The 26,878-nt window shown below is 41.5% G+C and overlaps 1 protein-coding gene across 5 annotated transcripts in view; it reads left to right on the top strand.

Annotated features, from left to right (window-relative positions):
* LOC131696513 (NACHT, LRR and PYD domains-containing protein 12-like) overlaps window positions 1-26,878 on the top strand; it is a 59,968-nt gene that overhangs the window by 4,752 nt on the left and 28,338 nt on the right. For 4 of the 5 annotated variants that reach the window (XR_009310122.1, XM_059006911.1, XM_059006914.1 and 1 more), the window contains exons 2-4: window positions 13,751-14,075; window positions 14,535-14,606; window positions 18,964-20,740. Coding sequence is in view for 4 of the 5 variants with exons in the window: in XM_059006911.1 (XP_058862894.1) it covers window positions 13,799-14,075; window positions 14,535-14,606; window positions 18,964-20,740 (2,126 nt within the window). In the remaining variant the exon portion in view is untranslated. Of the gene's footprint in view, window positions 1-11,390; window positions 14,076-14,534; window positions 14,607-18,963; window positions 20,741-26,878 lie in introns of those variants that run through there. The other variant, XM_059006912.1, reaches the window with a different exon arrangement.

Below are 26,878 nucleotides of genomic sequence, written 5' to 3'. Positions count from 1 at the left end.
CGCTGCTGTAAACTATCTATGAGTTACTATTGCGAGGGACGCTGCTGTAAACTATCAGAGTTAATGTGAGGGACGCTGCTGTAAACTATCTATGAGTTATTAATGCAAGGGACGCTACTGTAAACTATCTATGAGTTATTAATGCGAGGGACGCTGCTGTAAACTATCTGAGTTATTAATGTGAGGGACGCTGCTATAAACTATCTTTGAGTTATTAATGCGAGGGACGCTACTGTAAACTATCTATGAGTTATTATTGCGAGGGACGCTGCTGTAAACTATCAGAGTTAATGTGAGGGACGCTGCTGTAAACTATCAGAGTTAATGTGAGGGACGCTGCTGTAAACTATCTGAGTTATTAATCTGAAGGACGCTGCTGTAAACTATCTGAGTTATTAATGCGAGGGACGCTGCTGTAAACTATCTGAGTTATTAATGCGAGGGACGCTTCTGTAAACTATCTGAGTTATTAATGCGAGGGACGCTGCTGTAAACTATCTGAGTTATTAATGCGAGGGACGCTGCTATAAACTATCTATGAGTTATTAATGCGAGGGACGCTGCTGTAAACTATCTATGAGTTATTAATGTGAGGGACGCTGCTGTAAACCATCTATGAGTTACTATTGCGAGGGACGCTGCTGTAAACTATCAGAGTTAATGTGAGGGACGCTGCTGTAAACTATCTATGAGTCATTAATGCAAGGGACGCTACTGTAAACTATCTATGAGTTATTAATGCGAGGGACGCTGCTGTAAACTATCTGATTTATTAATGCGAGGGGAGCTGCTGTAAACTATCTGAGTTATTAATGTGAGGGACGCTGCTGTAAACTATCTGAGTTATTAATGTGAGGGACGCTGCTATAAACTATCTATGAGTTATTAATGCGAGGGACGCTGCTGTAAACTATCTATGAGTAATTAATGTGAGGGACGCTGCTGTAAACCATCTATGAGTTACTATTGCGAGGGACGCTGCTGTAAACTATCAGAGTTAATGTGAGGGACGCTGCTGTAAACTATCTATGAGTTATTAATGCGAGGGACGCTACTGTAAACTATCTATGAGTTATTATTGCGAGGGACGCTGTTGTAAACTATCTGAGTTATTAATGTGAGGGACCCTGCTGTAAACTGTCTGAGTTATTAATGTGAGGGACGCTGCTATAAACGATCTATGAGTTACTAATGTGAGGGATGCTCCTGTAAACTATCTGAGTTATTAGTGCGAGGGACGCTGCTGTAAACTATCTGAGTTATTAGTGCGAGGGACGCTGCTGTAAACTATCTGAGTTATTAATGCGAGGGACGCTGCTGTAAACTATCTGAGTTATTAATGCGAGGGAAGCTGCTGTAAACTATCTATGAGTTACTATTGCGAGGGACGCTGCTGTAAACTATCAGAGTTAATGTGAGGGATGCTGCTGTAAACTATCTATGAGTTATTAATGCGAGGGACGCTACTGTAAACTATCTATGAGTTATTAATGCGAGGGATGCTACTGTAAACTATCTATGAGTTATTAATGCGAGGGACGCTGCTGTAAACTATCTGAGTTAATGCGAGGGACGCTGCTGTAAACTATCTGAGTTATTAATGTGAGGGACGCTGCTGTAAACTACCTGAGTTATTAATGTGAGGGACGCTGCTGTAAACTATCTATGAGTTATTAATGCGAGGGACGCTACTGTAAACTATCTATGAGTTATTAATACGAGGGACGCTGCTGTAAACTATCAGAGTTAATGTGAGGGACGCTGCTGTAAACTATCTATGAGTTATTAATGCGAGGGACGCTACTGTAAACTATCTATGATTTATTAATGCGAGGGACGCTGCTGTAAACTATCAGAGTTAATGTGAGGGACGCTGCTGTAAACTATCTATGAGTTATTAATGCGAGGGACGCTACTATAAACTATCTATGAGTTATTAATGCGAGGGACGCTGCTGTAAACTATCTGAGTTATTAATGTGAGGGACGCTGCTGTAAAGTATCTATGAGTTATTAATGCGAGGGACGCTACTGTAAACTATCTATGAGTTATTAATGCTAGGGACGCTGCTGTAAACGATCTATGAGTTTCTATTACGAGGGACGCTGTTGTAAACTATCTATGAGTTATTAATGCGAGGGACGCTGCTGTAAACTATCTGAGTTATTAATGTGAGGGACGCTGCTGAAAACAATCTGTTATTAATGCGAGGGACACTGCTGTAAACTATCTGAGTTATTAATGCGAGGGACGCTGCTGTAAACTATCTGAGTTATTAATGTGAGGGACGCTGCTGAAAACTATCTGTTATTAATGCGAGGGACGCTGCTGTAAACTATCTATGAGTTATTAATGTGAGGGACGCTGCTGTAAACTATCTATGAGTTACTATTACGAGGGACGCTGTTGTAAACTATCTATGAGTTATTAATGCGAGGGACGCTGCTGTAAACTATCTATGAGTTACTAATGCGAGGAACGCTGCTGTAAACTATCTATGAGTTATTAATGCGAGGGACGCTGCTGTAAACTATCTGAGTTATTAATGTGAGGGACGCTGCTGAAAACAATCTGTTATTAATGCGAGGGACGCTGCTGTAAACTATCTGAGTTATTAATGCGAGGGACGCTGCTGTAAACTATCTGAGTTATTAATGTGAGGGACGCTGCTGAAAACTATCTGTTATTAATGCGAGGGACGCTGCTGTAAACTATCTATGAGTTATTAATGTGAGGGACGCTGCTGTAAACTATCTATGAGTTACTATTGCGAGGGACGCTGCTGTAAACTATCAGAGTTAATGTGAGGGACGCTGCTGTAAACAATCTATGAGTTATTAATGCGAGGGACGCTGCTGTAAACTATCTATGAGTTATTAATGTGAGGGACGCTGCTGTAAACTATCTATGAGTTACTATTGCGAGGGACGCTGCTGTAAACTATCAGAGTTAATGTGAGGGACACTGCTGTAAATTATCTATGAGTTATTAATGTGAGGGACGCTGCTGTAAACTATCTATGAGTTACTATTACGAGGGACGCTGCTGTAAACTATCTATGAGTTATTAATGCGAGGGACGCTGCTGTAAACTATCTATGAGTTACTATTGCGAGGGACGCTGCTGTAAACTATCAGAGTTAATGTGAGGGACACTGCTGTAAACTATCTATGAGTTATTAATGTGAGGGACGCTGCTGTAAACTATCTATGAGTTACTATTACGAGGGACGCTGCTGTAAACTATCTATGAGATATTAATGCGAGGGACCCTGCTGTAAACTATCAGAGTTAATGTGAGGGATTCTGCTGTAAACTATCTATGAGTTATTAATGCGAGGGACGCTACTGTAAACTATCTATGAGTTATTAATGCGAGGGACGCTGCTGTAGACTATCTGAGTTATTAATGTGAGGGACGCTGCTGTAAACTATCTGAGTTATTAATGTGAGGGACGCTGCTGAAAACTATCTGTTATTAATGCGAGGGACGCTGCTGTAAACTATCTGAGTTATTAATGTGAGGGACGCTGCTATAAACTATCTATGAGTTACTAATGCGAGGGACGCTACTGTAAACTATCTATGAGTTACTATTGCGAGGGACGCTGCTGTAAACTATCAGAGTTAATGTGAGGAACGATGCTGTAAACTATCTATGAGTTATTAATGCGAGGGACGCTGCTGTAAACTATCTGAGTTATTAATGTGAGGGACGCTGCTGAAAACTATCTGTTATTAATGCGAGGGACGCTGCTGTAATCTATCTGAGTTATTAATGTGAGGGACACTGCTATAAACTATCTATGAGTTATTAATGCGAGGGACGCTACTGTAAACTATCTATGAGTTACTATTGCGAGGGACGCTACTGTAAACTATCAGAGTTAATGTGAGGGACGCTGCTGTAAACTATCTATGAGTTATTAATGCGAGGGACGCTACTGTAAACTATCTATGAGTTATTAATGCGAGGGACGCTGCTGTAAACTATCAGAGTTAATGTGAGGGACGCTGCTGTAAACTATCTGAGTTATTAATGTGAGGGACGCTGCTGAAAACTATCTGTTATTAATGCGAGGGACGCTGCTGTAAACTATCTGAGTTATTAATGTGAGGGACGCTGCTATAAACTATCTATGAGTTATTAATGCGAGGGACGCTACTGTAAACTATCTATGAGTTACTATTGCGAGGGACGCTACTGTAAACTATCAGAGTTAATGTGAGGGACGCTGCTGTAAACTATCTATGAGTTATTAATGCGAGGGACGCTACTGTAAACTATCTATGAGTTATTAATGCGAGGGACGCTACTGTAAACTATCTATGAGTTACTATTGCGAGGGACGCTACTGTAAACTATCAGAGTTAATGTGAGGGACGCTGCTATAAACTATCTATGAGTTATTAATGCGAGGGACGCTACTGTAAACTATCTATGAGTTATTAATGCGAGGGACGCTGCTGTAAACTATCAGAGTTAATGTGAGGGACGCTGCTGTAAACTATCTATGAGTTATTAATGCGAGGGACGCTGCTGTAAACTATCTATGATTTATTAATGCGAGGGACGCTGCTGTAAACTATCTGAGTTATTAATGTGAGGGACGCTGCTATAAACTATCTATGAGTTATTAATGCGAGGGACGCTACTGTAAACTATCTATGAGTTACTATTGCGAGGGACGCTACTGTAAACTATCAGAGTTAATGTGAGGGACGCTGCTGTAAACTATCTATGAGTTATTAATGCGAGGGACGCTACTGTAAACTATCTATGAGTTATTAATGCGAGGGACGCTACTGTAAACTATCTATGAGTTACTATTGCGAGGGACGCTACTGTAAACTATCAGAGTTAATGTGAGGGACGCTGCTGTAAACTATCTATGAGTTATTAATGCGAGGGACGCTACTGTAAACTATCTATGAGTTATTAATGCGAGGGACGCTACTGTAAACTATCTATGAGTTACTATTGCGAGGGACGCTACTGTAAACTATCAGAGTTAATGTGAGGGACGCTGCTATAAACTATCTATGAGTTATTAATGCGAGGGACGCTACTGTAAACTATCTATGAGTTATTAATGCGAGGGACGCTGCTGTAAACTATCAGAGTTAATGTGAGGGACGCTGCTGTAAACTATCTGAGTTATTAATGTGAGGGACGCTGCTGAAAACTATCTGTTATTAATGCGAGGGACGCTGCTGTAAACTATCTGAGTTATTAATGTGAGGGACGCTGCTATAAACTATCTATGAGTTATTAATGCGAGGGACGCTACTGTAAACTATCTATGAGTTACTATTGCGAGGGACGCTACTGTAAACTATCAGAGTTAATGTGAGGGACGCTGCTGTAAACTATCTATGAGTTATTAATGCGAGGGACGCTACTGTAAACTATCTATGAGTTATTAATGCGAGGGACGCTACTGTAAACTATCTATGAGTTACTATTGCGAGGGACGCTACTGTAAACTATCAGAGTTAATGTGAGGGACGCTGCTATAAACTTTCTATGAGTTATTAATGCGAGGGACGCTACTGTAAACTATCAGAGTTAATGTGAGGGACGCTGCTGTAAACTATCTATGAGTTATTAATGCGAGGGACGCTGCTGTAAACTATCTATGATTTATTAATGCGAGGGACGCTGCTGTAAACTATCAGAGTTAATGTGAGGGACGCTGCTGTAAACTATCTATGAGTTATTAATGCGAGGGACGCTACTCTAAACTATCTATGAGTTATTAATGCGAGGGACGCTGCTGTAAACTATCTGAGTTATTAATGTGAGGGACGCTGCTATAAACTATCTTTGAGTTATTAATGCGAGGGACGCTACTGTAAACTATCTATGAGTTATTAATGCGAGGGACGCTGCTGTAAACCATCTGAGTTATTAATGTGAGGGACGCTGCTATAAACTATCTATGAGTTATTAATGCGAGGGATGCTGCTATAAACTATCTGAGTTATTAATGTGAGGGACGCTGCTATAAACTATCTATGAGTTATTAATGCGAGGGACGCTACTGTAAACTATCTATGAGTTATTAATGCGAGGGACGCTGCTGTAAACTATCTGAGTTATTAATGTGAGGGACGCTGCTATAAACTATCTATGAGTTATTAATGCGAGGGACGCTGCTGTAAACTATCTATGAGTTATTAATGCGAGGGATGCTGCTGTAAACTATCTATGAGTTATTAATGCGAGGGACGCTACTGTAAACTATCTATGAGTTATTAATGCGAGGGACGCTGCTGTAAACTATCTGAGTTATTAATGTGAGGGACGCTGCTATAAACTATCTATGAGTTATTAATGCGAGGGACGCTGCTGTAAACTATCTATGAGTTATTAATGCGAGGGATGCTGCTATAAACTATCTATGAGTTATTAATGCGAGGGACGCTACTGTAAACTATCTATGAGTTATTAGTGCGAGGGACGCTGCTGTAAACTATCTGAGTTAATGTGAGGGACGCTGCTGTAAACTATCTGAGTTAATGTGAGGGACGCTGCTGTAAACTATCTGAGTTAATGTGAGGGACGCTGCTGTAAACTATCTGAGTTATTAGTGCGAGGGACGCTGCTGTAAACTATCTGAGTTATTAGTGCGAGGGACGCTGCTGTAAACTATCTGAGTTATTAGTGCGAGGGACGCTGCTCCGTCACACACAAGGCTGAACTTGGCTTCATATTCACCTGTTTCTTATTCGCTTGTTTCTTATTCAGGCTTTGATCTGCTCCAAAATGAATGATTGGCTTTGTACTGTATTTAAGGGGTTAAATCAAATTTGGCAGCTAATTTCTCAGTGGATATTTATAGAGGGGCAGCTTCTAAACACTATTCATTTCTTTTCAGCTCAACACTGATTTCAGGGTCAAAACAGCTGGTGAACATGGCACACATGCCAATTTTAAATTATGCTGGAACCTGTCTTTTATAATCCCGAGGCCAGTATTAAAAATATCATCATAGATTTCACTATAAAACAAAAAAATGCTTTTTTCAGCCTGATACCTCTTATTTCTTCACACCTAAAACTGCCTCTGGAACACCCCTTTAAAACCCTTCCAACAGCTTTTCACAGATTGGAATGTCTTGACCCTTGGGAATTCTCTCTCTCTCTCTCTCTCTCTCTCTCTCTCTCTCTCTCTCTCTCTCTCTCTCTCTCTCTCTCTCTCTCTCTCTCTCTCTCTCTCTCTCTCTCTCTCTCTCTCTCTCTCTCTCTCTCTCTCTCTCTCTCTCTCTCTCTCTCATAAATATTGTTGGGCTGAGCACAAAATAGATAAATATTGTTTAGGAGCTGCCCCTCTATAAATATCCACAGAGAAATTAGCAGCCCAAGTTTTAATTCTGTTTTTGTTGGCACAGTCATTGTACAGTTTAAAACGTATAACATATACAATTTTAAATACATTTAGCGAAAATCTAAATTTGTAAAATACTACTATTACATTGTGGCCCACACGGCGCGCTTTGTATAAATAAACTCGGGTTCTTTGGCAGTTAAGCTTTCTTGTATTGTTTATATTGAAGGTACTTAAGCAAGGCATATTGAAAGATGACAGCTATTAATGTATTGCTCCGGTTTTTAATCTAGCATGTTTTAGATTCTTACATATTGCTGTGGAAGAAAGCACTGGGGGAACACTTCGCAAATTTAATGAATACATTTCCTGAATGCCTACAGTTGGAGAATGCAGTTTATGCAATTCTGCATGGTTCTCCTAATGTCGGCATTAAACAAAGTCATTTGAGAAGATTGAATATATTTTACTATTTTTTGAGTTTTGTCAAGTTCGGCAAGACTTTGTTGTCTGACCAAATTTTCTACAACAACTTCAGTTTCTCGCGCTGTCCATGTAGTTTAGGATTACCAGATTTCCACAGTGAAAAACGGGGAGGTTTATTTTTTTTTATTTCTTTAATTTGCTGACGCCGTCGCAACTCTGAAGCCAAAAATAACAGTAAATAAAATAACACAATAATAGTTTAAAAATTAAACATCAGGTGAATTTATTCTTATGATAACTCATTATTTTATTCATATATTGTCATCTCGTCAAAACATGTTAAATGTACAAAGACAGATTTAAAAAATAGATCAGCTATTACCATTTAAACATGGTATACACATAACCATCAGAATAGTTAAACAATTAATCTATAAGGTTGTTTATTTTATTTTTGAATGCTGCTTACATACATTACTCTGCTATTAACTTGTAGAGCGTGCTGATACATATATATACATTACCGGTCAAAAGTTTTAGAACACCTCCATTTTTCCAGTTTTTATTGAAATTTACGAAGTTTAATGTCTCAATGTATTCTGAAATTAAAGCATAGAACAAATAAACAATTGGAGATAAAAAAGAAATCATGGAATCGTTTTGTTTAACAAAATTTAATCTAAATTTTTGACTCGTCAAAGTAGCCACCTTTTGCAGATATAACAGCCGAACACACTCGTGGCATCCTTTCTACAATGGAAATCCAATATTGTTCGGAAAGTTCTTCCCAACACTGTTGCAGAAGTTCCCCCAAAAACGTGTTGCCCTTGTAGGTTGCTTTGCTTTCACCTTTCTGCTTTCTGTCCAGTTCATCCCAAACCAGCTCGATGGGGTTTAAGTCTGGAGACTGTGCTGGCCATTCCATGATTTGAAGCCTACCGTCTTGTTCTTGTTCTTTTCTTCTAAGGTAGTTCTGACATAGCCTGGAGGTATGTTTTGGGTCATTATCTTGCTGTAGGGTGAACCCCTGACCAACTAGGCGTATACCAGAGGGTATTGCATGGCACTGCAAAATGCTGTGGTAGCAGTTTTGGTTCAGGGTGCCACTCACTCTGTGCAAGTCGCTGAGTCTGGATCCAGCAAAAGAGCCCCAGACCATCACCCCTCCTCCTCCATGTTTGACAGTTGGTGTCACACACCGAGGAACCATCCTTTCGCCTACTCGACGGCGTACAAAAACCCTGCGTGATGAACCGAAGATTTCAAATTTTGATTCATCGATCCATAAGACCTTCTTCCAGTCTTCAGTAGTCCACTGGCGGTGCTTCATGGCCCAGGCAAGCCTCTTTTTTTATTTTGCCATCTTAGCAATGGCTTTCTTACTGCCACTTGACCTGTCAAACCTGCAGCTCGAAGTCTTCTCTTCACAGTTGAAACTGAGACTTGCTTACTTCGACCAGTGTTAAGCTGTGCTTGAAGCTGTTGTTCTGTGAGCCGCCTATCACGCAAGCTGTTGACTCTCAGAAACTTGTCTTCTGATTCTGTTGTGGCTTTGGGTCTGCCAGACCTCTTCCTGTCAGTTTCCTCCAGTTTCCAAGTGCCTTTTGATGGTGTAGGAAACTGTACTCACTGACACCTTGGCTTCCTTTGCAATTTCTCTAAAGGAAAGACCTACACTTTTAAGGGTTATAATGGTCTGTCTGTCTTCCTTTGTTAATTGCCTTTTTCTCGCCATTATGAGAGCAATATACTACTTTCTGCAGTACAATACTGTCCAAATAATGCTTAAGAGGGTGTAGTAACACAGTCTGTTCCAACACTGCTTTTATACAGACAGAGGGTTTGTAAGTAATCAACAAAAGTTGGGACACCTGTAGGAATTGTTAGCATCAACTTTCAAGGCTTAATTTACTTCCATTGCTGCAGAACAGCTGTAAGTTCTTAACCCATTACTTGTTCCCTGAAAAAGGCCTTTTTGTATAACTCTGAAATGTACAGTATTTTTCAGTTTTTGGTAACCTAAACTTTTTTTTTAAAACTCTGGCAGTTTACCGCTTACCTTTGTACCATTTCAGGTTATTCACTGGACTTGAACTGCTTAAATTTCAATAAAAACTGGAAAAATGGGGGTGTTCTAAAACTTTTCACCGGTAGTGTATATTACACATGCATGCATACATACATACAGTGCTGTGAAAAAGTATTTGCCCCCTGTCTGATTTTCTGCATTTTTGCACATTTTTCACATTATATTTGGTCAGATTTTTTAGTGGGTTGTAGTAGTATATAGAGGGAGTCTGAGAGAAAAAATGACACCAAAGTTTGGTGCTTCTTTCATTTGTTTGGTGTGCAAGGTAATCAAACATGCAGTCTTCAGGTGTGAAAAAGTTATTGTCCCCCCTAGTTAACTCAACCCAATTAAAGGAATAATTTGGGTCAGCTGTTTGAGTACTTTGGTTAACAACCAGGCCTGATTTGGGCCAGCTCTGCCCAATATAAATCTGACTAACTTTGGCCCTTACCATCAGAGTGAAGTTGTCAGCACACAGGTTTTAGAGGCACATCATGGCACAAAAAAAAATAAATTCCTGAAGACCTCCGGAAAAAAGTTGTTGATGCCTATCAGTCTGGAAAGAGTTAAAAAGCCATTTCTAAGGCTCTGGGGCTCCACCGAACCACAGTCAGAGCCATACTGTCCAAATGGAGAAAGTTTGGGACAGTAGTGAATCTTCCCAGGAGTGGCCGTCCTGCCAAAATCTCTCCAAGAGCAAGGTATAAAATCGTCCAGGAAATCACAAAGAACCCTAGAACAACATCCAGGGATCTGCAGGCCTCTCTTGCCTCGGCTAAGGTCAGCGTTCATGTTCAGAAAGACACTGGGCAAAAATGGGATTCATGGCAGAGTAGCAAGGCGGAAACCATTGCTCACTAAGAAGAACATGAATGCTCGTCTCAAGTTTGACAAAAAGCACCTGAATGATCCTCAAGAGTTCTGGAACAATGTTCTATGGACAGATCAAAAAAGTCAAAAGTGGATCTTTTTGGCCGTCATGGGCCCCGTTATATCTGGCGAAAACCAAACACTGCATTCCACAGTAAGAACCTCATACCAACGGTCAAGCATGGTGGTGGTAGTGTCATGGTTTGGGGAAGCTTTACTGCATCAAGACCTGGACGCCTTGCCATCATTGAAGGAACCATGAACCAAGAACAAGAAATTTAAAGTTTTGGAATGGCCTAGTCAAAGTCCAGACCTAAACCCCATTGAGATGTTGTGGCAGGACCTGAAACGAGCAGTTCATGCTCGAAAACCCACAAATGTCACTGAGTTGAAGCAGTTCTGCATGGAGGAGTGGGACAAAATTCCTCCACGGCGCTGTGAGAGACTAATCAATAACTACAGGAAGTGTTTGGTTGCAGTTATTGCTGCTAAAGGTGGCGTAACCAGTTATTGAGTCTAAGGGGGCGATTACTTTTTCACACGGGGGCATTGGGTGTTGCATAACTTTCTTTATTAAATAAATGAAATATGTATCAAATGTTTGTGTTATTTGTTCACTCAGGGACCCTTTTATCTAATAAGTTTTGGTTCAAGATCTGATAACATTCAGTGTAAAAAATATGACAAAAATGCAGAAAATCAGACATGGGGCAAATACTTTTTCATGGCACTGTATAATAATAAATATTATTTTTAAAAAAGGCCAATTTCGACCCCTTTCCAAGTTAGATATAAAAAAAAGATCAGCATATGACATATTAGCATCAGCAGATGTGACATTTAATGAGGATTTCAAATAAAATGTCAGATTTCAAATATCTTCTACTATTGAGGAGCTACAAGATTTTGTCCGAGCCATGGTCTATATACTAAAATTCCCGAAAACGTCCCTATTTTCAGAACTGCTATTTTATGAAAGTAGTGCAGACTAAGCTCATCTAGAGTTTCTTTTGGTGGGAGCAGTTCCACATGGTGAAACATGGCGAAGCCCCGCAGGTACAGCTATGGACAAAAGTTTTGCATCACCTACATTTAAATGTTTTATTTAATATCATATAATCAAAGAAACTACAGAACGATATTGCAAAAGCCTATCGGAAGCCGTAATAGTATTTTATGTTGGATTTTGAAATGTCACATATAAAAATTGTTGTCAGTTTTTCGTTAAGTATATGGAAAATTACAAAGCGGTGTGTAATTCAGTATGTTAACGTAACATTATTCAGAAAGCTTCATTGGGCTCACTCACTGGGGTCAGAGTGATCTATCACGCCAAGGAGCTGCCTCACTACTGCCAGCACACCCCCCACACAACTGAACTGGACGCTTCAGCACCTCAGCACCTGCACTTTACACCACACTGAAAGTGCACCAAAGAGCCGAGAGGGACTCGCTCTGTTTGGGACCTATGATTTCTGTTTTTGTTGCTTTGGACTGTGTTCCCCGTCAATAAAGTACGCCTCTCTACCATTGTTGGTATTGAGGTTGTTTGCACCTGTACCTGTGACTCCTGACGTCTATTCCACCACCACACCGTCACAGAAACTAATAGAACTCTAATCTGGATGAAGCTGCAAGTGAACCAAACAAGCAAATGTGAATTCATTTTAAAAGAAACTCAAGTTTGGTATAATTTTTCTGCTGTGAAAAGAACCTGTAACCTGAAAAAAATGAGTGAACCACAATTCGAATCACTTGCAAGTGAACTAAGTGTAAAAGTGCCCCAAGTGTTTTTCTTCTTGTATTTTCATTTTCTTGCTCTTTTAAAAATGTTTGTTTAAATTCTTCTGTTACTGGTGTGAACCTAATGTTTCCATTACAGCTAAGCTAAGTGCCCTACCCTCAGCAACATTGGTAAAGGGCTGCAGTGCCCAAGGGCTCATTCCGTAAAATGTCCCTGTAGTTGCATCCTCCAAAGGCTCCCTTTCTTTTTCATGCCCCCCTTGATATCAGAAGCATACTTCGACACCCACAATCTGCATTCCATGCTATTGACTGCCATACAGGTGTGGTAGGAGCAGGGTGCGTGGTGAGTGGGGGGCAGTTGGAAGGGGCTTTCAGCAGGAGTATGATAAGGGATACACGTGCAGGCTGCATCCACAGGCAGCTTTCTTGGCTGGCTCCATGCTGAGATTCCCGTCTTCAGGGCTTCAGAATAGAATAGTGTTTTCAGCATTGTGGGTTTGTTTTACAATCCACACTTCTGTAAATATGTTTATGTATAGTGTAAGGAGCATGGGTCGGAACTACTCAGAATTCTGACTGACAGGCGCATTTCTATAAAATAAAGAGAGGAGTTTGATGTTTTGAGATATTTTGTCAATATCCTTCATGTTGACACTTATCCAGTTAGCAAGTTGCTACAATATAGGCCTATATTATTAAGTTATATGCTGAATAGCCTACACTGTCATGTGGTACATTGTTTCATTTCTCCATTTAGTAGCTTATTTATATATTTGTGGGGGTGGGCTTGTAACTTCGGGGGTGCCAATGCTACCGATGTGTGTTGAGCTTTGATTCTGCATTCCATGTGCAGGTTACATGTGAGTGTAGACTCGTCTGAAGAATATTTGTATGAACTGTACTGTACACCTATGATAGCTGCTTGGCAGTGTATTGTTAACAGTCCATTGTCGTGTAGTGTTCCAATTCTGCACATTCATGTGTAGCTCTTGTGCATTTCTGCTATATTGGTAATGAATGTGCAGGTGGTTTTGCGAAGCAAAAATACATTTGCGAATTGAGCAAAAAAGTGCTATTTTCCAACTTTGCACAACTGGGTTTGTGCTGTGTTGGAAAATATCAATTTTTGTGCAAAAGCACTAATTTTTGTGAGGCACAAATTTTGCGAGGGGATTGCGTATTGCTTCGAATATCTGGGCCTACATGTTTTAGTATCTAATATTGTGGGACCAAATGCTCCAATTGTTTTCTTGAAATGTTTTAAGATGTCATAAAACATGTCTAACCTTATTTTTTAAATCTTTTCAGATGTAACAGTTTTCTCCACAAAACACTGCTGATAACAGCAAGTATAAAATGGCTACAAGTTCTAAGGATCTCCTCCTTGATGCAATAGATGATTTAGTTGAAGAAGAATACATAAGATTTAAATGGAAACTGGACCATGTGCGACTGAAAGAAGGATATAGAAACATTCCTAAAAGCTATTTGGAAAATGCTAAACAAACTGAAGTTGTGGACAAGATGATTGATTTCTATGGTGATGGTTATGCTGTGGAGGTTGCAGCTGAAACCCTGGGTTGCATCAATCAGAATGATCTTGTTGAGAAACTGAAGGGAGTGGTACAACAGTGTAAGTTCAGATCTATTAAACTGGGGTTCTCCTTGGTCTAAAGGACACATTCGTGAGCACACTGACACGCTCAAGAAGCATATGGAAAACTAATCAAAACAGCATCCCTTGTGTCAGTTCAATTGATTGTACAGTTAAGCTAGTTTAAAAGCAGCTGACCTATTTTTTTAAATTAAAATAAAGCTAATTATTATTATGTGTATTTATTTCAAGTGCCATGTTTGATTTTATAGGCGACACAGTTTCCAGACATCCTAATAAAAGATCACACAGTGGTGTATTTACTGTTAGAAGAATAAGCCATGCTTATTATATTCTGATTCAATCAATGTGTTTTAAATATTTGTATTGATAACAATTAACTATAACGCTAGCACAGGCACAACACTAACCTGTGAGGTTTGTGTTTACTATTCAGTTTACATTGAAACAATAACCATTTTACTGTGTTATCCACAGTCAATGAAACTGACAATTTAAAGCCACAGACCTTGTCTGCTGACACTCCAGAAACCAGAAGCAGATTCCCAGGTAAGTTCTCGATCTTAACTGTTCCTATATCTGTTGTGTTGAACTTCCATACATTCTGGGATGTCATTATTTGAAACTGAATCATAAAACACAGAAGTATGGAATTAGTATTTGTATAGTTTCAGTGGTCGTGGTAATTTCACTTGTGTCAGGGGCATTTCATTTATACTATAGGAGTCATTGTATCATTTATTATAAAGTACAATTGTAAAATACAAAAACAGTCTATGATTTGGTCTCTGTAGAGAAGCAAGGGATTGCAATGGTTAACTAGAAAAGCATTTCAAATATAAATGTGTAATGAACTGCACTCCTCACAACCCCTATCTAGATCTGGAATACTGAGATCTAAATAAAGCAACTAATGTGGTGCGTACCACACACACACACACACACACACACACACACACACACACACACACACACACACTCACGCACGCACGCACGCACGCACGCACGCACGCACGCACACACACACACACACTCACTCACTCACACACACACGCACACACGCACACACACACTCACACACACACAATACACACACACTCACTCACTCTCACACACACACACACACACACACACACACACACACACACACATCTCTAAACACTGTAGCTTATGTGGAACTGTGGCAAAGTGCCCCGCCCCTGTGTGCATTTGTGTGATCTGTGTTGTATGTTGCGTGCGTGTGTGTGTTAATGTTGGTGTATAGATTGGTACACGGGATATAAACGGGTCTGTGTTTCACGTATATTTAAAGTGTAGATTTGTATTTAGGCACGAGGAGAGCACAAATCACTTCACGTGCTGGTTAAATGTAATATGTGAGCACGGGGTTGCACAGAATTAATTCACGTGCTGGGATTCAAGTGAATGATTAATTAGTAATTGAATCCCAGCACAACAGTATATATAGATGCACATTTTCACTCAGTCGGGGTTAGGTGTTCGGAAGAGGAGAACGGGTGAGAGAGAGAGGATAGTTAAAATCATTAAAAGTAAACGTAAAGTGTTTGTTCTCACCGTGTTTGTTTGTCTCTCCGTGCACCGTTTGTTTAGTGTTAGTCCGTTTTGTCTGTCTTTTTATTTTGGCTACAAGTGCCGTGTCCTGTTTTTTGTACTGTTAAACCCTTTTATTTGTTAAATAAACGCTGAGTGCAGCCATTGCACTCAGCTCCTCATCACCACCGTCTCTGTCTGTGTATTCCTGTCTGGTCTGACGCCACCCACTCTGGCCGTCTTTGTGACACGTGGTGTCAGAAGTGGGATAACAGCGCCTCCAAGCGTCAGACCAGGAGAGGGGGTTTTGTGTTTAAAAAAAAAAAAAAAAAAAAAAAAAAAAAAACCACAGGACTGGTTTCAAAAAAAAAAAAGTGAAAATGGAAGGCTGGAGAGACGGCTGCCGGGACCTGGAGGACCTCCTCGGGGGCCTCGAGGACCAAGGCTGGTGCATGGCCTGTGGAGTCTACGGACACACGGTGGCGATCTGCCCCTTCCAAGGTGAGGAGGAGGAGGAACCGGATAAAGAGGTGAAGGACAGGGAGGAGGAGTGCCGCCTAAGGGCCAGGCATCCACGGCGATGTAACAAGCCATCGCCGGGGTGCCTCCTCTGCGACCAGGATCACCTGTTCGCCCACTGTCCCTTCCGCAGCTATGGGGAGGAGCCTGAGCGTCCACAGACCAAGCGGGAGGAGCCTGAGCGTCCACAGCCCAAATGGGAGGAGCCTGAGCATCCTACGCCTGAGTGGGAGGAGCCCGAACGTCCTACGCCTGAGTGGGAGGAGCCCGAACGTCCTACGCCTGAGTGGGAGGAGCCCGAACGTCCTACGCCTGAGTGGGAGGAGCCCGAACGTCCTACGCCTGAGTGGGGGGAGCCCGAACGTCCACAGCCCAAGAGGGGGGAGTCGGTGCGTCCACAGCCCAAAAGGGAGGAGTCGGTGCGTCCACAGCCCAAAAGGGAGGAGTCGGTGCGTCCACAGCCCAAAAGGGAGGAGTCGGTGCGTCCACAGCCCAAAGGGAGGCAAGTCGGGGCTTCCACAGCCCTGGGACCCAAGCCACCAGCAGAGGGAAAATGCCTGCTGGTTCAGCCCCAAGGGCCGGAAGGGGAGGAGTTACAGGCCCAACCCCCTGGAAATTTTTGGGGGGGAGAGGGGCAGGAGGCTGGTGTCCCCCAGCAGCCTCTATTCATGCTGCTGAAGGCAGCACGGCGAGCACCAGCCCAGCCGCCACAGCGGAGGGAGCCAGCGCCGCCAGGAGCAGAGGAGCTGCCTCTGCCTCCGCCACCTCCACCGCTTCCTCCACTAGGAGCAGAGGAGCAGGAGCTGCCTCTGCCTCCACCACCACCAGGAGCAGAGGAGCAGGAGCTGCCTCTGCCTCCGCCACCTCCACCGCTTCCTCCACTAGGAGCAGAGGAGCAGGAGCTGCCTCTGCCTCCACCACCGCCAGGAGCAGAGGAGCTGGAGCTGCCTCTGCCTCCACCACCGCCAGGAGCAGAGGAGCTGGAGCTGCCTCTGCCTCCACCACCTCCAGGAGCAGAGGAGCTGGAGCTGCCTCTGCCTCCACCACCGCCAGGAGCAGAGGAGCTGGAGCTGCCTCTGCCTCCACCACCTCCAGGAGCAGAGGAGCTGGAGCTGCCTCTGCCTCCACCACCGCCAGGAGCAGAGGAGCTGGAGCTGCCTCTGCCTCCGCCACCGCCCGGAGCAGAGGAGCAGGAGCTGCCTCTGCTGCCCGTACCTCCGCAGGGAGTACGGTGGCCGGAGCCCCAGAAAGGGGAGCTGCCGGCCACGAAGAAGGGGGACGAGGTCTGGAGACCACTTTCCCCAGCAGCAGTTTCGCTGCAGGAGTTCTTGTGGCCGGAGCCCCACAGGAGGGAGCTGCCGGCTACGAAGAAGGGGGAGGTCGGGGGACCACCTGCCCCCGCAGCTTTTTCGCTGCAGGATGGGACCAACAGGCTGTCAGCCGTGCCACTACCGGCAGGGGTGCTGACAGCATTGCCAGCCAAGGGCCCACTGAAGCCTCCCTTCCCAGCCCGAGACTTTGTTCTGGACTGCTGGGTTTTTAAGGGGGGAGGTGGCCGTTGAGGCCATGTGTGCTGCGCACAAGGGGGGGTATATGTGGCAAAGTGCCCCGCCCCTGTGTGCATTTGTGTGATCTGTGTTGTATGTTGCGTGCGTGTGTGTGTTAATGTTGGTGTATAGATTGGTACACGGGATATAAACGGGTCTGTGTTTCACGTATATTTAAAGTGTAGATTTGTATTTAGGCACGAGGAGAGCACAAATCACTTCACGTGCTGGTTAAATGTAATATGTGAGCACGGGGTTGCACAGAATTAATTCACGTGCTGGGATTCAAGTGAATGATTAATTAGTAATTGAATCCCAGCACAACAGTATATATAGATGCACATTTTCACTCAGTCGGGGTTAGGTGTTCGGAAGAGGAGAACGGGTGAGAGAGAGAGGATAGTTAAAATCATTAAAAGTAAACGTAAAGTGTTTGTTCTCACCGTGTTTGTTTGTCTCTCCGTGCACCGTTTGTTTAGTGTTAGTCCGTTTTGTCTGTCTTTTTATTTTGGCTACAAGTGCCGTGTCCTGTTTTTTGTACTGTTAAACCCTTTTATTTGTTAAATAAACGCTGAGTGCAGCCATTGCACTCAGCTCCTCATCACCACCGTCTCTGTCTGTGTATTCCTGTCTGGTCTGACGCCACCCACTCTGGCCGTCTTTGTGACAGGAACACAACTCTAATCACACCAACTAAAGTGAAACACACACAGCTCTAAACACACCCACTCTGGTGGGGCACACAGCTCTATACAAGGCCTCTTGCTTGCAGCATGTACAGCTCTAAACAAACCAGCTAATGTGCAACACAGAGCTTCAAACACACAAGCTAATGCGCAACACAGAGCTTCAAACACACAAGCTAATGCGCAACACAGAGCTTCAAACACACAAGCTAATGCGCAACACAGAGCTTCAAACACACAAGCTAATGCGCAACACAGAGCTTCAAACACACAAGCTAATGCGCAACACAGAGCTTCAAACACACAAGCTAATGCGCAACACAGAGCTTCAAACACACAAGCTAATGCGCAACACAGAGCTTCAAACACACAAGCTAATGCGCAACACAGAGCTTCAAACACACAAGCTAATGCGCAACACAGAGCTTCAAACACACAAGCTAATGTGGAACTCACACAATTCCATAAACACCTACCATCTTAAATTGCCTTCAGATTTACCTCCAAATACCTCTAGGAATGTCTCTTAACCATGCAAGCAATCAGTATTGGCACATGTGTTCAAATGAATATACAATTAAGATTCTTGATTTTTGTTTTCAGTTGCCTTACAAACACTGAAAAACACCCACAAATCCTTCCTAATAACAAAGTTTGAATGTGTATCTGAATGTATTGCTAAACCTGGGGAGCAACCTCTACTCAATGAAGTGTTTACCAGTTTACACATAACAGAGGGTGAATGTGGAGAGCTGGATTACAACCATGAAGTGAGGCAGATTGAGTCCAAGAAAGTAAGATCACAGGCTCTGACCATCAAATGCAATGACATTTTCATACCAAGTGAGAGGAGTCCCAAAAGAATAAGGACAGTACTAACCAAGGGGATCGCTGGCATTGGAAAAACCTTCTCTGTTCAAAAGTTCATTCTTGACTGGGCAGCTGGAGATGACAACTGTGGATTTGATTTTATATACATTTTTCCATTCCGTGAACTGAACTTGATGATAAAAGAAAAAATCAGTCTGGTGGAACTTGTTCAGCTGTTTTATCCACACATGAAAGAGTGTGAGGATGTTTCATCGCTTGACTCAACCAAAGTCCTCTACATCTTTGATGGCCTGGATGAAAGCAGACTTCACTTAGATTTTACAAACTGTGGGAAGTTGTGTGATGTGAAAAAGTCAACTGTCTTGGATGTTTTGCTGATAAATCTTATAAAGGGAGATTTGCTTCCCTCTGCATCTCTTTGGATAACTTCCAGGCCTGTAGCAGCAAGTCACATTCCTTATCAATACATCAGCAGGTTGACTGAGATACAAGGCTTTGAAGATCAGCAGAAGGAAGAGTACTTCAGGAAGAAATTCAAAGATTCAACTCTGGCAGAAAAGATCCTCTTACATGTGAGGATGTTAAGGAGCGTTCATGTCATGTGCTATGTCCCTGCTTTCTGTTGGATTATAGCCACTGTTCTTGGACACACATTGGGTGAAAATGGCAATGAGAACATTCCCAGAACCCTGACAGAAGTGTACACACACTTCCTGCTAGTTCTGCTGGCTTTACAGAATCAGAAAAATGAAAACATAGAAGAACTACTGAAAGAAAATCAAGAAGCCATTCTTAATATGGGGAAGTTGGCCTTTCGTAACCTAGAAAGAAACAATCTCATCTTTTATGAAGATGACCTGAGAGAATGTGGCATTGATATAAGACAGTCATCAGTTTACTCTGGGATTTTTAGAGAAATATTCAAAGGAAAATCAACAATTTTTAAAAAGATTGTATATTCCTTTGTACACCTGACAGTCCAGGAATATTTTGCAGCTTTGTATGTTTTTGCATCATTTCAAAACAAAAATCGCAATCCACTGGAAAAAACAGTGAATGAGAAATTCCGTGGCATATTTAGAACACGTTTATGTGAAGTGTACAAGATTGCATTGAACAAAGCTACTAAGAGCAGAAATGGTCACCTAGATCTTTTTCTCAGGTTCCTCTTGGGCCTCGGGATGAAGACCAACCAAGAACTGTTGAAAGGACTTTTATTAAAAACACAAGACAAATCAAAGGACATCCAAAAGACAACTGAGGATATTAAACAGATGATTAGGAAAACAACTTCTCCAGAAAGAAGTATCAATCTCTTTCATTGTTTAAGCGAACTGAACGACAATTCTCTTGTTAAGAATATCGAGGTGTCCTTGACCTCGGGAAATCTTTTGCAGCAGAATCTTTCACCATCAGATTACTCAGCACTTGCCTATGTATTACAAATGTCAGAAGATGAATTGGATGCATTGGACTTGAGCAAACACTCACTGCAAGACGAAGGTCTGCTGAGACTGATGCCAGCTGCAAGATTATACAAAAGACTGATGTAAGTATCATTGTGCATTCTAACCTAGGTGTTAAATATTTGGCAATATATTTCCATAAAATATTTTCAAATCAACAGATCATCAAAAAAGTTTAACTAAAGTGTGAGTATGAATCTCAAAATTGTAATGAAACGTATAAGTAAACATTGAATATTCCATTATAACGTCACAATAGTTATGGTTTCAACATCGTTTCCATGTTAAACTCTGATTTGTTAAAGTGAAAAGAAAACACAGTGATAAACAAAACAAACCAAATCCTAACTTCGTAACGGACCGCTACCTGTACTTTTAAACAAGTCTCTACCTCTCAGCCGGATGGCTACACCATTAACCAGCTTTACAAACAAAATCACGTTTCTTTTACCAACCAACACTTAATTGGTTGGCTGATGATACTGAATCTTTTCTAATAATTAAACACATTTTATTTTTGAATAATAAATGACTCTGTTGTTAACTTGCTGAGCACACTGCTACAATTTTGCACTTCTAAAACATATGCATACAATAGCAAAACCGGGACGACATAACAATTTTACTGTTCAAAGTCCAGTACAAAGTCTTACTGTTATTGTACAAAAAAACATTTAACAATAAAAGACAAAACACTAAAAGCCACAAACAGAATTTGTTTTCTGTCTAAAAGAACGAATAACAAAATAGGAATAGCAATAAAATCCACAAAAGCCTAAAATGGATTTCGGTACAACACACAGCCGTACACAGGAGGTCACGTGAAAGAGGCACAATTCAGTATAGTTTTCAGTCCTTCGGTCCTCTCCGATCCAAGATGTATCTGTGTCCATGTTTTCCAGTTCTCCACAGCAGAAACTACTGTACAACACAGAGTTTAAGACAGCCAACATTCTGAAACTTGCACTTCACACAACGCAACTGTGTCAAAAAAAATAAAATAATAATAAACACTATGTAACACAATTTTTGTTCCTGGGTAGTAAGTGTTATTTCCTAATTGCTTATGCCTCAAAAGTATAGAAAATGGCTAGTATTCCCCACAAACTTTGCTTTTGTGACCAGGACAGTGATATTTTGAAATTTACCTATTTCCAATGAGAAAACGGGCGAATTTGTGTCTTTTCGTTCACATAAAGTCAGAAAAAAACAACATATGAATCCAAATCAACATGTATTTATACTAAAGTAATACAAAAATGACTACAAAAGATTTAGAAGTGAGTAGTTTTTTGAGATTTACGATTATACTGTAAATCACTTTCACGAATCAGCCCCCAAATGTAGTCTCCCATCATGTTCTCGTTATACTGTCCTTGGTAGCGGCGTTCAAAGTCCAGTATATCCAGGTGGAAGCGCTCGCCTTGCTCCTCCGAGTACGCTCCCATGTTCTCCTTGAATTTATCAAGATGAGCATCAAGGATATGGACTTTGAGTGCCGTAGTTCTTCACCAGAGTCTCAACCAGCTCCACATAGTTTTCGGCCGTGTGATTGCCCAGGAAGCCCCGAACCACTGCGACAAAGCTGTTCCAAGCCGCTTTCTCCTTACTAGTGAGCTTCTTGGGGAATTCATTGCACTCCAGGATCTTCTTTATCTGTGGTCCGACGAAGACACCGGCTTTGACCTTTGCCTCAGACAGCTTAGGGAAGAAGTCTTGAAGGTACTTGAAGGCTGCCGACTCCTTATCTAGAGCTCTGACAAATTGTTTCATAAGGCCCAATTTGATGTGCAGTGGTGGCATCAGCACCTTCCGGGGGTCCACCAGTGGCTCCCACTTGACGTTGTTCCTCCCCACAGAGAACTCGGTCCGCTTGAAAGGGTCCACCATGCAGAAGTAGCAGTTGCTTGAGTGGTCAGTGGGTTCCCGCCATATTCTTGGGATAGCGAACTTCATGGCTCTCTTTTCCCCTCTGTACCATCCTACAAAAATACATTTATTTCACCCATGACTAATATGTAAGAGATTCTCTCAACATTTTTCATATATGATATATTTTTTCAAGAACATTGAAAATTGTAAAACATTTTAAAATGAAAAACTTTTACAATTTTAAACATTTTAACAAATATTATAACATAAAATTCCGAGCAACAATTGTCCAACTTACCTTCCAGAGTTTTTTTGCAGTGCTCGCAGATGAAATGAGGTGCCCAGGGTTTGTCTTGATCCCCGACAGGCATGCCGAAATATGCCTTGTAGGCCTCACACATCTTAGCAGATGCTTCCACAGAGTACTTTTTCGCTCTTGTCTTGATAAATTGGCCGCAGACATAGCAAAATGCGTCTGCCGGATGCTTGCAGCCTCTTGATGCCATCTCAGAAAAATGCAGATATGTATCCACTTAGGCAGCTGGAACTAAACTGAACTGGTGGGCTTAAGGCCCCTGTATTTATACTACTATTTATATTACTGGAAAGTTCTAGAAAGTTCTAGAAGTTACTCCAAGTTTACTCAGCACTGAATCTATCTGGAATGTTCTGGAAAATAGGTAAATTTCAAAATATCACTGTCCTGGTCACAAAAGCAAAGTTTGTGGGGAATAATATCCATTTTCTATACTTTTGAGGCATAAGCAATTAGGAAATAACACTTACTACCCAGGAACCAAAAAAAAAAAAAAATTGTTACACGGTGTAATTATTTGCGGTGTGGCTGCCTGTGTTAGACTAACAAATGTACATCCCGGGGGCACAGACAACTGCAAATCCGAGAGTCCCAACAAACCATGTGTGCATAAAGGCAACGGGAACCCGCACCCATGGGAGCCTTGATATACAAGTTATTATTATTTGTTTATTTAGCAGACACCTTTATCCAAGGCGACTTACAGAGACTAGGGTGTGTGAACTATGCATCAGCTGCAGAGTCACAATTACGTTTCACTCGAAAAGACGGAGCACAAGGAGGTTAAGTGACTTGCTCAGGGTCACACAATGAGTCAGTACCATATGCAGCACCATAAGCATTGTAGTTTTGAACCATTAGACAAAATATTTACAGAATACCTAAAAAGAGCTGCTATAACCATGATTAATTTATTATTAATAGCGTTTTAATTAAATGATACCAAATTACGTTTTTATTTACAATAAAGGGAACATACTGTGTCACCCAAACACATGCATGTCTGTTTCCATTCATATGACTGAACGCGGTGAACTCGTTGGTTGCTGACTTTGAGACTTGCGAGTGGGTGTAACACTGCCCAAATTGAGGGAATGGCATGGCAAAATATTAAACATGTTTAAACTGTGCGATCGATCGGCCAATCCTGTAAAATCACATCACAAAGCATAACACACTGCCCGATGCAAGTGAAAAATTGCGTTGCTATTGATCGCATCGGGCAGTGTGCCCAGGGCTTTACTCTCATCAATAATAATTCTGAACGGCAATCTGTGGAGCAGTATCAGTGAAGCTGCTTAGCACCCGTCTCTCTCTCTCTACTTAATGGTTGCTATAAACTCGTATCCTTTACTCAAACATTTTAGCACCAATATATAATTATGGTTTCAACTTCGTTTTATGTTAATCTCCGATGTTCAACCATTGATATCTTGGTCAAAACGCCAGTATGTCACGCTGCCTTTGAGGCAAACAACCCACTCACTTTATTTATTCAGCATCTACCCAGTTACATCTCCACACTGTAGACTGGTGGAAAAATCACCAAATGCCGCTACAACACAGCCTTTAATTATCAGCTGATATATTGTGCTAGCTGTTGTGTGTTCCCTGATCCTGTTAACATGCCAGTCCTACCCGCCAGCTTTTTTTTAATATATATACAGTGCCGTGAAAAAGTAATTGTCTGTCTGATTTTCTGCATTTTTGCACATTTTTCACATTGTATTTGGTCAGATTTTTTTGTGGGTTGTAGTAGTATATAGAGGGAGGCTGAGAGAAAAAATTTGTTTGGTGTGCAAGGTAATCAAACATGCAATCTTCAGGTGTGAAAAAGTTATTGTCCCCCCTAGTTAACTCAACCCAATTAAAGGGATAATTTGGGTCAGCTGTTTGAGTACTTTGGTTAACAACCAGGCCTGATTTGGGCCAGCTCTGCCCAATATAAATCTGACTAACTTTGGCCCTTACCATCAGAGTGAAGTTGTCAGCACACAGGTTTTAGAGGCACATCATGGCACAAACAAAATAAATTCCTGAAGACCTCCGGAAAAAAGTTGTTGATGCCTATCAGTCTGGAAAGGGTTAAAAAGCCATTTCTAAGGCTCTGGGGCTCCACCGAACCACAGTCAGAGCCATACTGTCCAAATGGAGAAAGTTTGGGACAGTAGTGAATCTTCCCAGGAGTGGCCGTCCTGCCAAAATCTCTCCAAGAGCAAGGTATAAAATCGTCCAGGAAATCACAAAGAACCCTAGAACAACATCCAGGGATCTGCAGGCCTCTCTTGCCTCGGCTAAGGTCAGCGTTCATGTTCAGAAAGACACTGGGCAAAAATGGGATTCATGGCAGAGTAGCAAGGTGGAAACCATTGCTCACTAAGAAGAACATGAATGCTCATCTCAAGTTTGCCAAAAAGCACCAGAATGATCCTCAAGAGTTCTGGAACAATGTTCTATGGACAGATGAGTCAAAAGTGGAACTTTTTGGCCGACATGGGCCCCGTTATGTCTGGCGAAAACCAAACACTGCATTCCACAGTAAGAACCTCATACCAACAGTCAAGCATGGTGGTGGTAGTGTCATGGTTTGGGAATGCTTTGCTGCATCAGGACCTGGACGCCTTGCCATTATTGAAGGAACCATGAATTCTGCTCTGTATCAGAGAATTCTACAGGAGAATGTCAGGCCATCCGTCCGTGAGCTGAAACTGAAGCGCAGCTGGGTCATGCAGCAAGACAATGATCCGAAACACACAAGCAAGTCTATATCAGAATGGTTGAAGAACAAGAAATTTTAAGTTTTGGAATGGCCTAGTCAAAGTCCAGTCCCAAACCCCATTGAGATGTTGTGGCAGGACCTGAAACGAGCAGTTCATGCTCGAAAACCCACAAACGTGTTGAAGCAGTTCTGCATGGAGGAGTGGGCCAAAATTCCTCCACGGTACTGTGAGAGACGAATCAATAACTACAGGAATCGTTTGGTTGCAGATATTGCTGCTAAAGGTGGTGTAACCAGTTATTGAGTCTAAGGGGGCGATTACTTTTTCACACTGGGGAATTGGGTGTTGCATAAATGAAATATGTATCAAATTTTTGTGTTATTTGTTCAATCAGGGTCCCTTTTATCTAATATTAGGTTTTGGTTGAAGATCTGATAACATTCAGTGTCAAAAATATGCAAACATGCAAAAATCAGACAGGGGGCAAATACTTTTTCACGGCACTGTATATATATATATATATATATATATATATATATATATATATATATATATATATATATATATATATAAATTTCTAATAAATAACATGCCATCAATATAAATCTACTAACATAAATTAATTCACATAAACATTCATAAACTAGTTGTTGTCAGTAATTATCACGTTTCCTGTAAGTGCAAACGATCATCTGATTGGTTATTTAACATAACAACAATGTTGCTAAAGTTAACTGCAGATGCTATTTTCACTCATTACAGTGCTTGGGGCTATCCAAATCTTTCACTGTAACCAACTTTTGGCCTCTGATTACCGATATGGATCCGAAGTCGGGACACATTGTCACTGAAAAACAAATGCACACTTTTCACTTTCATTATCATGCTCTGCTCTGTTTGGGGTGTGTTTACATCAACAAGATCACATAAAGCATGATGTAATTTTTTACCCTGCATGCTGTGTACTCTCAAACAACACGTGACTGTAATACAGTATCGGTGTTAATGCAAGCTTTTTGTTACATTTATTTGTATTCGTATTTTGGTAAAATTGTCATTTTTATTATTAAATATGATTATTGTAAAACAGAAATGAGATGAACTTGCGCATCATACAAAAGGTAAGCTCCCAACTTTACCACTAAATTTAGTGTTGGCGCGCACGTAAAGTAATGAGCCTAACGTGTGCGATAAATCTAAATTTACTGCCCCATTTACTAACAAAAAACACATTCATTTATGTGTACACTATTTGGCTCATTTACATGCCATAGCGCGAGCAATACATTTACTGCAAATGATAATTTAATGCG

This window comes from Acipenser ruthenus, chromosome 34 (assembly GCF_902713425.1).
Source record: "Acipenser ruthenus chromosome 34, fAciRut3.2 maternal haplotype, whole genome shotgun sequence".
Classification (NCBI taxonomy): domain Eukaryota; kingdom Metazoa; phylum Chordata; class Actinopteri; order Acipenseriformes; family Acipenseridae; genus Acipenser; species Acipenser ruthenus.
The sequence above is the reverse complement of the archived record's forward strand: the minus strand, read 5'-3'. Positions and strand labels throughout refer to the sequence as shown.